Below are 18,068 nucleotides of genomic sequence, written 5' to 3'. Positions count from 1 at the left end.
TGGCACTTTCTGAGTCAATTCTACATCTCCTGGTTCAGAAAACCAGTATCTATACAAACATATTGACATTTCTACCCACCTTTCTTAGGCGAGAAACATTTCCTGAGCCAAACTACTCTCTACTTCCTTCTACCCCCTTCATGAGGGTTAAACTAAGAGCAGAGGAGCTATAACCAGACACGATTTAACACTCACTGATACCCATTTCAGATGCAATGTCAGGAAAATGAAACATTTAAATGCATATAAGCTTCACTCATTCACAAATGAGATAAGTATTAGGCCAACAGCCCTGATATTTCCCACACTGGGGGCCCAAGGAGGAATTAACAAATGTGTGTCCAAACCCCTCCTGTGCATCCCATCCCAACTCACCTTTTCTCCTTTGGTCCCACTGGCACCTGGAGGGCCTGGGCTGCCAGCAGGGCCCTATTAACAGATAAAAAGGAGAGAAAAAAACCCTTTGTTTTACATACTCAAGTTCATCAATTGCAATTCCCCTTAAAGTACAGGAGAAACACAAAGCTGCAAGTTTGGGTATCGGCAGCACAGTCATGTCCCATTGCACTGGGGCAGGAATGAATACAACACACAAGGCTGCTTTGGCTCTGCTGCATGGCGAGGAAGGGGAATAAGGATGGAGATGCCACAGCAGCCACGATAACAGCAATCCAATTTCAGCTGGCTCAGAAGGATTGCAGTTCAGGGAGTACATCAGTGTCAAGGACAAAATTTAGGAAAAATTCAGGCATGAAGATTTGCCCGCTGCTGGGTGTCTAGACATGAAAAAGGAAAAAAAAAAACTTCAGAAGAACCCAACTTCTGTAATAGGGTGTCACTTGGAGAAATTGTTCCTTAGAAGTAGCAAACAATCAGCATCCACCTTCACATCCCTCTGCAATTTCTCACTTCTTCCACATTTGCTGCAAGTCAAAACCAGTCCTGTAAACAATGTAATGGGCATAGTGAACATAGTTCATTGTGATTCCAGGGACTCATCAAGCACCGGAAAAACATTTCCATCTCATAAGGATAGTGATAAACACTAACTATACAAAAACTTCTTGGTACAGGGTAAATGGTGGCTGGGGAACAGAGCCGAGAGAAAGTGATGTAAAATACCGCATGAACAGAGAAAAATTTAGTGCAATAATCTTTATCACCTCACAGAGAGGAAGGTGTAGTTTTAACAACAATTAAGATTGATAATGACACTATGCCTCACCATCTAAATACAAAAGACATGTCTGATATGGAAACAAAAATATTTCCCAACAAAATCAAGTTGAAGCTGGCTGCTAAAAGAGGGAGTAAGGCACTCGGGCAGCACGTGGCTGCCGTGCTTGTAAAGCACTTTCAGGTCAGACCCCAGCAGCCGCTTTCTCTGTGTGAGCCGCAGAATCAATCACCAGAAGACGAATTGACACGCAGCTTCTCCACCTCTGCAAACGCAAAAACATTCCTCCAAATGATCCTTTCCAGAGAGGGAAACAGCAAGGGCTAGTGAATAGGATGCAGACACAGCAGCCTGGAGGCTTCGGGCTCAAGGGTGGCAATGGTTGGCTGCATGGCTTTTGGCAAATCACTTTTTAGCATCTACTTTTTACTCTGTTCTTTGCTGTTTAGGCCAGAAGATCCTTGGGAGTAAAAAAGATGCCTCTCATTAAGATATCATACGCTGCATAATGAAAACAGTCTTGTGGGATCTACAGATAGAAATTTTAGATGAAGCATTATCTGTCTAATCAGCAAAAATGTACTGGTCTTTTAGACCATTTTCTGGTTTCATTTTGTCTTAAAAATGTAAATAGTTCCAAGCCTTTCTTATTGAAAACAAACCAAATATATTAAATCCAGTTCTCGTCCTTTCATCTTGTGGGAGGCAAAAAAGAATTTATAAAATCAGGCTTAAACAATGGAATTTTTATACGTGCTTCCTTATGTCTTTAATGAAAATTAAGACAAATCTATGAAAAAAAGAAAGACCAATCTAACCTATCATGTTTAAAGGACTGACATTTCCTTTAAGTGTGAATTGCATTACAATTTAATTTTAATACCAAACAAACAAAAAAAGAAAACTGTGCCAACAAAGTTCCTTAGGATAAGGAGTACAAAAATTGCTGATGCAGTCCTGTCATGACTCAGCAACCATCCAGGATAAGTCTCAGTTTTAGAGTCAACTTCCACTCGTTCCAAAGGAAAGCCTCCAGTTGCTGAGTATTTGTGACATACCTGTTTCCCCTCCACACCTGGCTTTCCAGGGTACCCATCTAGGCCTTGCTCTCCCTAGAAAAAGAACAGAAAGAACCATTATAACTCAAATACGTGGTGTTTAGGTCACCATTCTGCAAGAGATGACTATGTTATCTGCTCCAAGACAAGGAATAAGGGGACAAATTCAAGCCAGCCCAATAGAGAAAATGGTTAAAGTCCACAAATCATCACTACGAAAAGTTGCTGGGAGCCTCCATCCAGTAACGAGGAGGTGAACCAGGTCTAGTCAGTAGGAAACTTTTATCCTCTCTAACTTTGCAAAATGTTGGCACTTGTCTATCTAGAAAACTTAGGATCAAATAATTGGGATGTGAATTTAGAGATGAGAAGCATTTGTGTCCCAGCTTTCCACGTGGGCATCCTTCCTCTGCCTGCTGAGGTGGGTTCATATGAACTGGACAAAGTGTACCAGGAGAACATCAGCCCAAAATAGGTCTTAGAAAAATAATGAATCCACAGTCCAGCAATAGCTCGTTTTTACCCAGTTAAGAAAAAACTTTCATTTTTCATTTTTGCCTTCTGTAACCTGGGAGAACAATTAATCTATTCCTATATTTCTTCAGAGTTGGACAGTCCACAAAGTCCACAGGCAATCCATTCCACTACTTATTTTTAATACCTGAAGATATATTTTTTCCCCTGTACCTAAACCTGACTTTTTCTTTCTACAGTTTCAGACAAGTACATCTTTCCCTAACCCCTCACAGAGGACAGACTGTTCCCTTCATCTTTACAATGGTCTTTCATGTATTTGAAGACTTGCAAAACTCCCCCTTCAAACTTCTCTAGACTAAACAACCTCAATACTTTTAACTTTCCTTCATGGGCATGTTTTTCAGACCTTTGATCATTTTTGTTACTCTCATTGGTGCACTGTCCATTTTTTCCACATCTTTCCACACTGTAGCTAGGTGCCCGAAGCTGTACACAGTTGAATCTAACATTGAGCAGAAAGATTATTTCATGTTTTATAGAGTATTATTCTGTTTAAATCCCAGGATATTGTTTACTTTACCCCAAACCCCCTTCTTCAGGACAGCTCCTTAATCAGCGGTTCCCAATCTGTAGCAGCATGTAATTTGTTGTCCTACACGTATGAAGCATCTTAAAGCTGCCCCTTCTCAATCTCATCTTCTGCTTTAGGGGATTATGTTTTCACGATCATTTTGAATTCTGACCATGACCTCCACCATAGTTCTACATTCAAACTTAACATATTCCGTATTTTATAATCGAGGTCCTTGGTAGAGATGCTGACTGGATCACTGACATACTCCTGTTGAACTTCACTTCGCTCTTACAGATTGTGGCCCTTGCCCATTGCAGCCTTTTTAGTTTAAAACTCTTTGAAATAGGGACATCCTCTTACTCCATAAAACGCTTAAAGCTCTGTAAAATGAATCACTGATTTTGCTTGGATCCTGCACACACAGCTGAATATAAATTATCAAACACACACACACACACAGTGCCACTGTTAACACAAATGTGCATGTAAAAACAAATTCTACAAGTACAAGCAGTGGCAGTGAAATATTAGCTTTAATCCTATTTTTTTAATATTTCAGACATTTAATACTGATTACTATCCCACAAGTTCTCTGTTAGACCTCTGTTATCTGCAAACCCACACTTACGGCATTGGATTTAATTAACTCCTTTTGAAAACTACATTGATTCAGCAAGTCAGAAATGGATTTGCAAATTAATTTATTTATTTTTTTACCTTTAGAAAGTCAATCAGTCTTGTAATTTAAATGTTACTTCAAAATTATGTGTCCAAGGAATGAAATTAGAGAGACCTGTACCCTATAGAAAGCAGCTGAAAACCATCATCAGACACCCAGATCTATTTGCTTTTGGGGTAATAATTTCTACATTAATGGTTTCCTTTGTGCTGACTGAACAATGAGTATCCTGAAATTGAGACTTTCAGTAAGCAACAGTCTGGTGGATTGCTGACAAAATGTGCAGTGTATTCTCAGGAGAATTTTTAACATCAATACACTGCAGAAACAAGGACTTCACACATGCTGTTTTAGCTGCCAAAACAGAAAAGTGTCAATGTTCTTACTGCTGGTAATGGGGGCTGGGAAAAGCAAATGCATTATTTATACAAATGTATACAATAAAGCTGTTTGAAAACACTCCAAATAATTGTGCTTTCAGTTGTTTCTACAGAAAAATCTGTCATTATAAATATTTTTCTCCATTCTTTATAAAAAAGCTAGGGATATTTCTTTTTTAAGAAGGAAAAAACACAATAAAACTTCTATTGTCAAATTTTCACTTCAAGACTCCATTCCATTCCCCTGCGCTCTACTGTTTTTTCTGCTTTTAACCAGTGGAACAAAATGGTGAAATGTCATAAGCAACCGGGGGAAATCCCAATTCTGCACAAACTTTAGAGCTGTTTTCTGACCTCTACCAGCTAGGAAGTGTAATGATTTGTTGGAAAAAAGATTTCCCAAGAGTCTGCAGGGCCCTGGGAAAGACTGGAGGAGAGCAAACCCACTGCACAGAGGGACCTGGCAGCAGCAGACCAGCCCTGATGCCTCCTTACATGAGCTCTTCTCCAATATAGCAGACAAGGATTTACTGGATGGACACGTGCTTATGCGGCAAAAGCAATGCCCCACGTCATGTTGAACTGCTGTACATGCCTAAATTAAAATGCCAAGTATCACATACATATGTGGCTTATGAGGGCAGGGAAGTGCGTCATGCTGATGTCTGCAGAGTCTGTCCTGGGGTCTACAGCTGGGTGCAAAAGGACATGAGATATCACTCACATCGTGCGGTGGCTCTCAAAAAGTGCAGATGTAAGTGATAATACTGGATTTGGGAACCTTACTATAAAACCTCAATACTTACACCTGAGGTCCTGGGATATAAGAATATAGCAGCAAGATGTGTTATGGGATATTTAACCTTTTTTTCATCCTAGGGTGCAGATTCGATAGACCAATACTCAGTGCATAGGCTAGTGCTCTCCTCTGATATAATAAACACTTTTCTCCTCAGGCACAAAGAAACACAGGTTGCGTAGGTGTCAGTAGTCAAGTTACAGACTGAAGAGCAGACAAGAAAATATTTGGACGGCCGAATTTACGCCCACTGTTTTCACAGTAGTACTGACTGGTAGAAGTTAAAGCAATGGCAGTGGGTGCTCTGAGACTATCATTAAAGCCTGGAAAAAATCAAAGTACAATTGTTGTAGCAGAGATCTGGCTGCTCCAGAAAAAAAAAAGAAAAAAACCCAAAAGCTCTAATTGTGTATATCCTTTTAATGAAACAAAACCTAATTCATTTCTTCCCCACTTTAATCCTCCTCTAGCTTAGTCAGCTGCCTGCCCACACACAGCTCCAGCTTCCTCTCCCATCACGGTGATGTCAGAAAGATGGATTTTCTTCCGGGAGCCAAATATTCCAGCAGATTAGACAACCTTGCCTCCAGAAAAACAGCAGAGGCACTGGCTAGACACAACACACCGAGCCAGTCCTGCAAAAGTCTGAGGCAAAAGCATGAGGAAGATAAAGTACGATCCATCCTTTTACTCTAGCTGCAGCAGCGAGGATAGGTAATACAAAACAAGGTTGTGGCTACTTCATCATAAACGACAAAAAGGACACTGGGAATGGACACCTTAACATTTGGCAAAGCAAAACACAGTATCTCACGCTAAGGGTCTATTGATCATTTTTCCCAGTAGGCAAAACCTTGCTGTAAATCTGTGGGTTTCTCCTCCAGAAGGAGACGGAGAGTGAGAAACGGGAACAAGGCTGTGCTAGCAAGATAATAACTCCCTCCTTTGCACAAACACATACAGCCAGACATCTCTAAAGACAGCTCGAACACAGGCAAAGCTGCAGACCAGCACTGAGATATTCCTGTCTCAGGAGCAGCTTGAGACTTAAGCAAGACAGGCCATTGCTCAGGGCTGCAAGACAGGCCATGCTGCCTGTTTTGCCTGCACGAGAGAAGGGGTGGCTTGGGTCCGACTGAGAGCCTGGTGATGCCCCATCTCCCGCTGCTTGTCAGGGCAGGAGCCAGCCAGCACCTACTCCGCCTGGCAGGGGCAGCGAAATGCGTTTTTGGAGGCACTTCTGGGGAGCCTTGAACACTGCCTCACAGGTCTGCAGCAGAAGTGTTGGCATATCTGAGGTCTCTCCAAACATGGCGAGCAAAACGAAATAATGAAAGATGTTGTGGCCACCCAGCTCTCCTTATAAATGCTTATTCCAGGTATAATAGGCACTTGGTCTCTTTAGTGAACCATAAATGTGATTCAAGCCCCAGAGAGTCCGTGCTGTCTAAAACAGCTATTCCCAGATGGGAGAGAGCAGAGAACTGGGAAGCAGCAGCAGTTGGATGAAGCCTTTAACAGAGAATATCTGGTACTTACTAAGAATTGCACTTATGGTGGTGGGAGAAGACAGGAATGTAGGAAGTTGGATAACCTGAGCAACTGCAGTGAAATGGGGAAATACTTGATGCAGACATGGTCAGCAGAAGTCAGTGGTCATTCACAGCTCTCAGGCAGTGCACACAGTATGGACACCCTGGTACACCCCACTCCTCCTCCCTCTCTTCCATCCCTGGCTACACACAGACAAGAAGGCCCTAAATGTATGCTTAGTAGACAGCAGAGATCCATAAAGCCCTCCCATGGGAGGTCATTCCCAGACAGCACCAGGAGGTGCAGCACAGTGAGTAAACTCCATCATCAGTCACCCTCCAGAGTTGCTGGTCTGGCAGCCCACCCCACCTAAGGGGCAAAGGCAAAGAGCAGCCTGGCTTTTCACAGAATCACAGAATCATTAAGGTTGGAAAAGACCTTCAAGATCATGAAGTCCAACCATCAACCCAACACAACCATGCCCACTAAACCGTGTCCCAGAGTGCCACGTCTAGAGATTTTTTTAATATCTCCAGGGATGGTGACTCCACCACCTCCCTGGGCAGCCTGTTCCAATGCTTCACCACTCTCTCAGTGAAGAAATTTTTCCTAATATCCAATCTAAACCTCCCCTGGCGCAACTTGAGGCCATTTCCTCTCGTCCTGTCGCTAATTACTTGGGAGAAGAGACCAACATCCACCTCACCACAACCTCCTTTCAGGTAGTTGTAGAGAGTGATGAGGTCTCCTCGCAGCCTTCTCCAGACTGAACAACCCCAGTTCCCTCAGCCGCTCCTCATAAGACTTGTGCTCCAGCCCCTCACCAGCTTCGTTGCCCTTCTCTGGACACGTTCCAGCATCTCAGCATCCTTCTTGTAGTGAGGGGCCCAAAACTGAACACAGGATTTGACGTGCAGCCTCACCAGTGCCGAGTACAGGAGCACAATCACTTCCCTACTCCTGCTGGACACACTTTCTGATTCAGGCCAGGATGCTGTTGGCCTTCTTGGCCACCTGGGCACACTGCTGGCTGTTGTTTAGCCATCTGTCAGCTGGCACCCCCCAGATCCTTTTCCAAAGGCATGCAGCAAGAATACCTTGTCTCCTCGTGTTCCCTTTTCTCCTCTTTCTCCTTGTAGACCCTAAAAATAAAAAAGAAAAGGTATTATAAAGCTCAGTCCAAGCCGAGGCATAGTTACCTTCTCTATGCAGCAAAAGACTGTGCATGTCTGCACAACCTATTCAAGTGATCCTCAAGGACATTTTCCATGTTGCCAGTCCTCAAAGTTGGCCACAAGCATGGCCTAAGCAGACTCATAGGGCAAGGATGACCTGTGGGCCCAAGAACGTCTGTAATATTATATTGCCTGCAGATACACGACCCTCCTGCCAAGAGCAGTGTGGAGGGACAGAGAACACACCACAGCTGCAGATGGTCTGGAAAACAACCAAAGCTCTGCATTTTTCATGTTGCTCGTAAACAATGAGGACTTAGGTAGAGGACAATACTGATGAAAAAACCTATTGCATAAAAACGCAAGAATGCCCATTCCTGGTGATTTTGGATGCAGTAACTAGGCAGACTGCAGGTACCTCTGAGAACGGGCAAATGCTAGATAATCCCTGCCCTGGAGGCCCAAGCACATTTTTGAACTGTGAATCCAATGCCAGTGTTCATCTGGACTGAATAATTAATCTCATCCCGGGTATACCAGGAACATTTGCTGAGGCTTAGCTTGTTGAAAGACAGCAATGTTTATACAGGTGATCAACTCAACGGGCAGAAACAGGTTCTACCTTCCCTTGGCATAGGAAGCACCTTGTATTTTACCTTTATGGTAGCAACTGAGCAACCAGCTAATGGTTACAGGCAGACAAATATGCTCAGTCAGTAGTGACCTCTCTAAAACCGCCAAAGCTTAAAATATTTCTTATTGTAATAATACATTCTGTACTTAAACTTCAATTCATTTTACACTATAGTGAAGGCTTACCTCCAAGCTAATGAGAACTACGTATCTGGGTTTATTTGGCCTATATGATGATTTAGATAATTATTAAGATCTTCAGATTTCAGGCTATGGTTGACTGTAAGCAGACTCTGTACAGCCCTGTCCATCTCTAATGACCCAAACTGAGCCTGCACAGCTTCCCACACTGTGACACAATAACGCCACTATTTCCAAACAGCAAATGGCAGGAATTTTAAAAATACAACTCCTTTAATGCACTAATAACGATGGGGCCCTCATGTATACTGAGCAGATGATTACTGCCTTGGTCCTCCCCAGCAGCCCAAGACAAATGTCAAACTATGACAGAAATGGATAGGATCCTCAGTAACAGTGCACCACATGTGAGTGCTTTGCTTCTCGCACAAAAATAGTGCAAGGAAGGAGCAGGAACAAAGGGTCCTTATAGCTTTGTCCATTTATCTCATTAATATTGCAAGAGTGTCTCACATGGGAAGGTAATTCCACCCCCATATTCATTTCATCATCTTCAAGCCTCATACAATTCAGCCTTAGACCATACAGGGAAACAGGGGCATGCACTTGGGCAAAGCCAAAAGTGCCCAAGATCTTCTGAACACATTGGGCCTCTTTGTAGTGAGTGTAAACAAGTCCTCGGCTGGCACAAGGAAATCTTTCTCTGCATGAGCACATCTGGTATGCCACTAAAATGCACTGATGTACAATCAGGTCATTAAACTCAGAAAATCCAATCAGCCTTTACAACACCAGCTTAAAGGCTGCCTCCATAATTACCAAGGTGAGACCACAAAACACACATGTTAACTTGACAGCATCTGATTTATTTTGGCCTTGCTGTCCATTCATTCAAGACGGGTTTGTCCCCTGAGCCCAAAGGCTCTTCCCTGACAGTTTTGAAAATTTGACTGGAAATTTGCTGAGACGTGGTATTTGTTTGTTGGTGTTATGATGAAGTTTTCAAACACCATATAAATGGTGCATCAACACAGACCAAAATAATTGCGTTACAGTGGGAGCATCACAAAATCACCAGCTGTTATCTCAGTAATCAAGTCATTTCTATTGACATGTCTCTACTGGCTACAGGCCTGTTCTCATTTAAAGAAGTCAGAAGAAACTCAATGAAGTCAAGAAAATATCACTATTTGGACATAGTACAGGTAAGTGGCCAGAGACAACCTATAGTGCTTAATTAAAAAAAAAAAAAAAAAAAAAAAAAAAGAGGTGGGCAGAACGCACTGAAAGAGTGGAGACAGTTTCTAGAGTCTCAAAAATTTAATAAGAGCCATGACTTACCGGTGCGCCTACGTAGCCTTTAATTCCTGGAGGACCCTGTTTTCCCTCAGATCCCTGGCAAGGAATTGAGATACAGTAAACCACCAGAAACTGTTTCACAGTTACTCAGAAATCAGTTAAAATCAGTTATTCAGAAATGTGGCTTGCACTCCTGAGCTCACAGCGAGCCGAGGCTTCTCAACTGTCTCAGCCCGAATACCCAGAGCAGCGTCTGACTTTCCAGCTACTTACCCCAATGTTTTCTTTTATCCCAAGCATCCAGACTTTAGAAGTTTTATCCTTCTGCTTTCAGTCTTGCCCTACAAAGGCAAACTGTCCCATGCAAGTTTCTCTGCAGGTTATTTCAGAAGTTTGGGCAATGGCAGTCGTTGCCTGCCTGTTGTGTGCAAGGGTGAGCTCTGTCTTGACTCCTGAACATGGTGTTGGTGGAACAAAGCACAGGCTTACATTGCTGCAAATGCTGCAGCAAAGACTGTATCTCAGCATAAATGAGCCACAGACTTCGAATGCTATATATTTCGAAGAGTAAATGAAAAGGAACAGTTCAGAACTGTATTCTCCAATGTTTATTTTCAGCATAAGTGAGAGAAATGCAAGAGGATCAGGTACGTTTCAGTAGTTCTTCAGCTGGTTACACACTGACTCTCTCCCTGGAGAAGATAAACTGAAATGGAGAGCAGTCTCACTGCATGGTTTTATGTGCCTTACAGTGCCTGAAAAACGTCCTGGACCCTCAGGTGAACAGGATCAGCCCTCAGAGACGTCTTGTGGAGACAGCCTGGGCCTGACAAGGTGGCCATGAGAACTGGCTCATTATTTTGTTACTTATCCCACTTTCCTTTTCTTTCTCCTCTCTCATCTTGCTAACTCCTGTATTGGGTGGCTGTAATGGATAAGGCTTCCAAACAGATCAAGATTTTATTTTTAAATCATTTCTACATTTCATATTAATAGATGTTTCTTATTAAAAAAAATATTAAAAATACAAGATGTGCTCGCATTGAACTGTGAGCAGAACTGAGGCTTTTTTGTCCCAGTGCAAGTGCCCAGGAGACTGGTCAAGTCACACCACTGCTTAGACTTGCCTTAGCCCAAATGACAATCATCTCATTTGGAGCAGTCAGTAAGCACAGACCTGGCAGGCTGGCTGGACTGTACTTGGCTAGTGTTTCACCACCACTTTAAGCAGTACATTGCCAAAACCGTCTCCCCCTTTTTCCAGAGAGGACTTGGCTTGTTAAAGCAGATGAAGCCATGCCCTGAGGCTTGTGAACAGTTCATCAGCCCAGCTGTAAAGTGGCTGAACCTGTGTGAAGTATGAAAGCAAACCATGTGGCAAACTGAGGGAAAGATTCACAAACAGGTTAACAAGAGCTGGGTTTAGGCACAAGCAGAGGTGGCTCTGAGACCTCTACAACATCAGGCACTGGAGAACCTCTGCCAGGTTCAGAACCAGGAGGCAAGGCAAGTCTTCTAATGGCAGAGGGAGAGCAGCAGGCATGCACTTAATCTCTGCCTTCAGCCTGAGGAAAAATACTGCTATCAAAGTCTGCTCCAAGTTGTCCAAATTATCTAAGTCCAACTCAGTACTGTTACATAAAATGTGGTTATAACAGTCTGCAAAAGTTACAGATAGAGAAACTGGGTTTGTCTGGATGAGAAGACTTGCTGATCCTACTCAAGACCTGTGCTGAGATCATGTCTGGTAAACCAGAGAAGTGTGAGACCTTCAACAGCTGAAGCAAACAAGAAAAGGAAATTCGTCAAAATTAAACTCTTACCTAATAATTTATATTTCAGTAGCTTGATTTTTTTCCTTATCCCTCTGGTTTTTCTATCAAGTGCAGATAACTGTCAGTTCAGATGGCGAAGCTATAGCTGTGTCAATGCCATAGCAATGGCAGCCATGAAAAATCTCTTTAACATTTTATTAAAGATACAGAAAAAAAAGAGAAAGAAAAGGTTGAATATTTTCTGCAAGATTTTACAGGTTAAAAGGCCTGGTCTCAAAAATTCAAGCTTTGTTTCACTGCTACAATATATAGTGAGGAACCCGTGCTATAGCCCTTTTTCTCTGACGCACTTATTCCATTTAAATTAACCTGTCAGGTCCCACATATTTATGTGGGAGCCTTCTCCACTGACCAGTGGGTATTTCTTGCCACCTCAGACCACCATGGCATCTTCTATAAGCAGAAGCTCCAACACTGATTAGCACAAGGCTGGCTTTGAGAGCTTTTCTTTGCTTCCACCAGCTCATAACCAGAAGGATCATACATCCTTCTTGGTGAGCAATGAAGTTTACCCACCAAGTTTGATGAAAAACAAAACAAAAAACCCAAAGACCAAAAAATCCACACATTTTTATGATGAAGGCACTGACCTAGGAACAATATCCCCTGGAGACTTCACTGAGCAGCAAAACCACTGAAACCGTAGATGACATACGGAGGCCATTTCATTTCTGCAACCCATACATGTACCCTAACGGGATCATCATCCACTACGGTACCTCTGTGGATTGAAGTCCTGTTACCAGAAGTCACAGGATCCTTATCTGTGCTAGTGGAAGTTTCATCACACAATTGATGATGTCTGTAAAAGGCCGAGGCACCTCCTTAAAAGAAAAAAAGTGCTGGCAATTCCCACTGAGGCAAAAGACTGGAAATCCCTCAGCCAAGCAGATAAACAGGCGGGTGAGTTTCCTGGGGTGCACGTACAGCTGCTGAGCTGCACTGCGCTTGCCTGACTCGACGCAAATGAAGATGGATTGAGCCAGGAAGCACCACATCCCAGCCGACCAGAGAAACTGCAAGGTAGCTCTCCGTGGAGCCTGAGGCAGAGCCCAGAGCCACTGTATTGATGCTGACGATAAAAATAAAAATAAGTGATCTGGCAAAAACCAATCATTACAACAGTAATTGGAGATGTGACCACTCTGATTGACAACTCTGCCCATCTCTACATACCGCGTTCCACACCAGAAAGGTGTCTGGGCTTTACACTGAGGAGTAAAGGAGCGTAGATTCATATTTTAGATTTTAAAGCCCTGACAGCAGTGTCAGGATTGTTTCTTAAAATAGCTCAGGCCGGAATCCAGCTCAAGGACACTGCATGTAGCCAGCGCATCCATTGAGGTAAATAAAAGTCACTGTGAAAGCACAGGAACATTTTATATTTAGCCACCGTAGCTGAGAGGCTGGGGTTAGCCAAGCTCACCTCTTCCCTCGGAGCACTTGGCACTGTCTAGTCAGACATCTTTAGGTCCAGCACCACCCGAACCTATCCTGTCCAGCCCATTGTGCTGAACTTCTATTCAACATTGCCTTGTTACTAGGCTGAACTATATGTGCCAGAACTATATGTGGAAAATATGGATAATTTTCCAAGATCAAGCCCTTCTGGAGGTAGATATAGATGCCTCAGTTTAGCTTGGTTTGTAAAGGCTTTGCAAAGCAAGGGTGAGGAACTTCACACCACAAGGAGGATTGTATAGCCTACTGGTTTGTAATTCCACTATGGGCAACATGCAGGACAGAGAGAAAATATGTATTTATTTACATGATAGGAGAGATGCAGACAGGCATTAGTGGGTGATGAGTTCACTTCATTTCATCTACTCCCAAATCCCACTGTAGGACAAAACGATACCCAGAGTGCCTCCACTCAGCCCAGTCCTGCTTTGCAGCTGCCATTTATCCCCTGCTGAACATGCTGCCATGAAGCTTCCACATTCAACCCCTTCGTGTTGCTGAAGGCAATATGGCTCCCATAGGGAACCGTGGGATAACTGACAAATGTTTCTGCTAATCCACAAACACACCATTAGTTCCGATACCCTCCTGATGAGACTCTAGGAAACGATCATTTCCCTCTATGAAAAAAAAGACATTTTGGAGGAAGAGCATGTCCACAGCTGAGGAACCCATAAGGACCTATATAAATGAACAGTTTCAGAGTCCTCTCAGAGACAAGTGACAATCAGGACTACATCTGGAAAGGCGCTCAGGACAAAAGCATCAGTGAACTCAGTGGGATGTTTAGATGACTAGATATGGCTCTTCCAGAAAAATGTGATGCTCAAAGGTCTTTGCTTGTACAGGAACAGAACTGGGTGAAGTAAATTTGGGCAATCAATCTGTTGTCCTTGCAGCACCTTTCATAGGCTGAGCTGAACTTGCTGTGCATGATACCCTGAAAAAACACTTGTCAATCTAGTGCACCATCTTCTTTTTGTGTTATAACAACAAGACTGAAACTATCCAAGGGGTAGTTATCCCCTTGGTAATCAGGGAACAAGGCAGGGAGACCTGAGACTTTGAAAGGTGGTTAAAGAATTGCTCATGAGAAGGGCTTCAAAATTTAGGCACAGCTAAGTCTTACCATCTCCTTGTTTGAAAGCAAACCCAGTGATATAAGCATTGGCTCAAGTTCTGTATCACTTTGTCACTGTCTACTGCCGCAAAACTGAAGCTCCCAAAATAGGCAGAAACATCCAGGCTAGGACCTCTCCATGATTTTTTTTTTCTAGTCGTAGAGCAGGGATGATAATTCTCACCTGCATCTTTGTGAGAGCAGGGAAGGTTTACTGAAGACATGAAGCAAGGCTTATGTCCCCGCAAACATGTTCTCTTCACCTTTTCCAGCTATGCTGTTGGTTGAACAAAAGGTATTTCTTCTTTTTACATACCTTGCCTAGTTGCTTAGCAGACCCCTGATGAAAATGAGCATTTTGAGTTTCTTCATTCCCCGGTGAGAATATCAAAAGTGATAAACAAAAAGTCATTCAAGCAATCCACACATGTAAAAAGTCAGTGAAAAAAATATGCCCGCCCATGTAAAGAAATGGAAAGCTTACCTTTGGACCTGCTGGCCCAGGCAGTCCAAATGCTCCTGGCTGTCCTGGTTCACCCTGCAAGTAACAGCAATATCAGTGGTAAATGCTAATCTTTTACATATAAAAGCTAGCATGACTCAAAACAGTCATTACATACAGCTTTAGAAATGGAAGCTTTATCTGCTATCTACAGTCCTGAGTACTGTTATGCAGAGATCTGAAAGTTTTGTGATGTGTTTTTTTCAAAAAAATAAAAGCAGAAAGAGACAAACCAAAAACAAGCAGGTATTCATCTGCTCCTCAAACACAACTACCTAAGTAGCAAGAAATGAGTTTCTTAAGTTTTGAACAGCTTGCAGAGACTACAGTCTAGAAACATGGGTTCCTTGGAGATAACATAATGCATTTGTTCTTGAATAGTGACTTTTCAGTGCAATAAACACATCCTATAAGAAATTCTGCAAATCCAAGTATGTCACTGTTCAATCCCAGACCATGCCACATTGACGTGATGTGATGTGATGAAGTCGCATCGGTTCTGCAAGCTACATTGGAAAATTATCACTGTTTTTCTGAACTGGGACAATTGTGGCACAAAGGAGAAACAGGATGTCGAGTAACAGGAAAAAAGAGCTTTTCTACTGTGTAGTCGAGTAACAGGAAAAAAGAGCTTTTCTACTGTGTATCACTACTTCTGTGTATGCCTGCTCCTCCAAGGATTCCTTTCCCCAAGTTCCTCCAGTTGCCACCAAACAACTGCCACAACGGGACAGTGAATGAGATGATAAAGGTCCATCATCGGGATGAAGACAATTCAAAGGGATGGTGATCAAGCAGGGGAAAGGAGGGAACGCTCTAAAACACACTTATATAAAATACTGGAAAACATTTTTGTGGTTCTATTCTTCAACTGCAGTCCTCTAAAAGGCAATCTTTGGTATGTTGCATCCTTCTTTGAGCTAACCCTGCACCACTTCCTTTGCTCTTAGGTTTTAGCAGTGCACAAGAGGAGTTCAGGTCCTTGCTCCTGTGACTGAGACACCTATTTCTCCAACCTCTGACTGCTGTGGAATCACAAGATGGTCCCTGCACCCCCTGCCATCTCCACTAGCCGATGACTCTTTGCCAGACTTAAACAAACGCCCAGGCTCAGCAGCTGCGGCTGTTAACCAACACAGTCGCAGCAGTGGGACCCAAACCACAGGCTGCCACGACTGCCCTCTCTCCCGTCTTAATGAACGGCAGTGGCGCTGCCGCGGGAGCATCTCGGCTTGGCTAATCCATACAACACCTGCCATTGCTGCAGACGTGCGAGGGAGAGCGCCGGGGCTATTAACCTCCTGCCATTTGTTTCTGCTGCTCCTAAAACGGCCACACAAATCCCCAAGACGTGTTCCACTCAATACAGATTGATTTCCACTGCCTGTCTTGCACTGAAAGGCAAGGATTACATGGGAGGAACGAAAAGGCTTACGGCTTCTCCTTTTGCTCCGTCCTTCCCAGGGGGGCCAGGTGAGCCCAGGGACCCCTGTAACAACAACAGATTTATCATCAGCACAATATTAACACCCGTTGCAAGTGCAAGGACATGAGTAACGCATCAAGACAAGAATAAGGAATGAGAAGAATCATTTCAAGGCAAACATTTATTATTTACAGTCTCTGGAGGAGGTGCTGCTGACATTAACACACTATCGCCGATTTATGAGCTGTTAATGAGGAACTAGGCACTCTCAGCCACTTAACTCATTTAAGAATAAATTAATATAAAAGCTCTGCAGCTAATTAGAAACGTAACCATTAAGTCATCTTAATATCATCTCCCCTCAACCTCTCTGTCCACCATTCCATTGTTTCAAAACACTATTGTTTTGTCACTGAATACTGTTTTATATATATATTTTATTTTATTCCTTGCTTGTACATCATCTGTCCCAAAGCTCAAAAGCCTCTAGGTACAGCTATAACGCACATAAGTAATGAGCCTAAAAGCAAACAGAAAAAAAGCCTTGAAAAACTCAAGCAGTCCTCAGGAACTACCCTGGCCACTGGGAAGCAAGTCTCAGAGCTGTGAATGTGCAAAGCCATAGAAAACCAAGAAACAGTTTAAACCCTCCTATGCACCAGGACAAATGGAACTAAATATGTTGAGGTTGGCAGCACCACAGCTAAGGGGGACTGCAGCAACTGGGGGGAAAAGAGAAGTTTTGCTGCATGCAGCTGGCAATTTAAAGAACAAATGGAGAATGGAAAGACAATAGACACACCACAGGCAAGCCAATGTACATGCTGAGGAACTGGCTTGGTGTTTTTAATTCTAGGCACTGCAGCACTTTCTTTTAAGGGTATTGTAAAAAAAGGCTCAAATGAGAAACAGGCATGGGCACTGCAAACTGTCACTCTGGGCTCTGCTTGTACTGATCTGGCTGTGTGTTACTTGGAGGGGGATCTTGCCTTGCAATCCTGAACATTTGCTATTTTACAAGAAGTGGAAAAAGTTTATATTCCTAAAATCCCTCCTGCAAATGATATTGAAAATATTTCTGACAAATGTGTCTAAAGTAAATACTAGTCAACAGGGTAAGCTTGGTGCAGGATATTTTTTTTTTAAGATGATGACACAGTAAGCAGCTAAAGGCCATCTCAGTCCAAGTTATTTATGTTCAGTGCAAAAAAGGACATGATAATCTTTGGCCTTCCATGTCTCATATTAAAGAAACACTGGTGATTCTGTATGTGGAGGCATTAGTACTGAGCTTCTATTCTGTTTCACTTTTCTGTTTCGGAGTTCTACAAAATTTGGACAAAGTTCATACCCTTGAGATCTCCACACGTTTGTCAAATGTGGCTGAGCATCGTCAATAGGTTTAAAGATTTTAAGGTGCGCTTTGCCAAAAAATAGTACAACAGCATAGTGTCCTTTTCTTATCACGTTTTTAATAGAAAACAATAAAATACAGAGGTAAAACAAAAGGCTTAGAAGAGGGCCTGTTTTTATTAGCCTTCCACATCAGTTTTATAAACTCTTAAACTTTTCACAGTATAATTAATAAAGAGTTGGACTTACTTTCTCTCCTTTATCCCCTTTCAGTCCAGGAAAGCCAGGGGGGCCTTCTTCACCCTATAACACCAACAGAAAAAATACCTCATGTGAAATGCTATACCATTCTATGGCATATTTGTGTATTTTAGACAGCACAGTTACCATCTGTTGAGAGTTGAGGCCCACGTTTCCTCCTCACTGTAACAATGTTGTTCTCAGTC

At 42.8% G+C, this 18,068-nt stretch overlaps 1 protein-coding gene across 1 annotated transcript in view; it reads right to left on the bottom strand.

Moving 5' to 3' along the window:
* COL22A1 (collagen type XXII alpha 1 chain) overlaps window positions 1–18,068 on the bottom strand; it is a gene marked incomplete at both ends in the record, with an annotated part of 226,292 nt that overhangs the window by 89,345 nt on the left and 118,879 nt on the right. Inside the window, 7 exons of the mRNA XM_082015057.1 lie at window positions 376–429; window positions 2,236–2,289; window positions 7,775–7,819; window positions 9,968–10,021; window positions 14,826–14,879; window positions 16,279–16,332; window positions 17,872–17,925. Coding sequence (XP_081871183.1) covers window positions 376–429; window positions 2,236–2,289; window positions 7,775–7,819; window positions 9,968–10,021; window positions 14,826–14,879; window positions 16,279–16,332; window positions 17,872–17,925 — 369 coding nt within the window. The remainder of the gene's footprint in view (window positions 1–375; window positions 430–2,235; window positions 2,290–7,774; window positions 7,820–9,967; window positions 10,022–14,825; window positions 14,880–16,278; window positions 16,333–17,871; window positions 17,926–18,068) is intronic.

Source organism: Phaethon aethereus, assembly GCF_964289735.1.
Source record: "Phaethon aethereus genome assembly, chromosome: 2".
In the NCBI taxonomy this organism is placed as follows: domain Eukaryota; kingdom Metazoa; phylum Chordata; class Aves; order Phaethontiformes; family Phaethontidae; genus Phaethon; species Phaethon aethereus.
The sequence above is the reverse complement of the archived record's forward strand: the minus strand, read 5'-3'. Positions and strand labels throughout refer to the sequence as shown.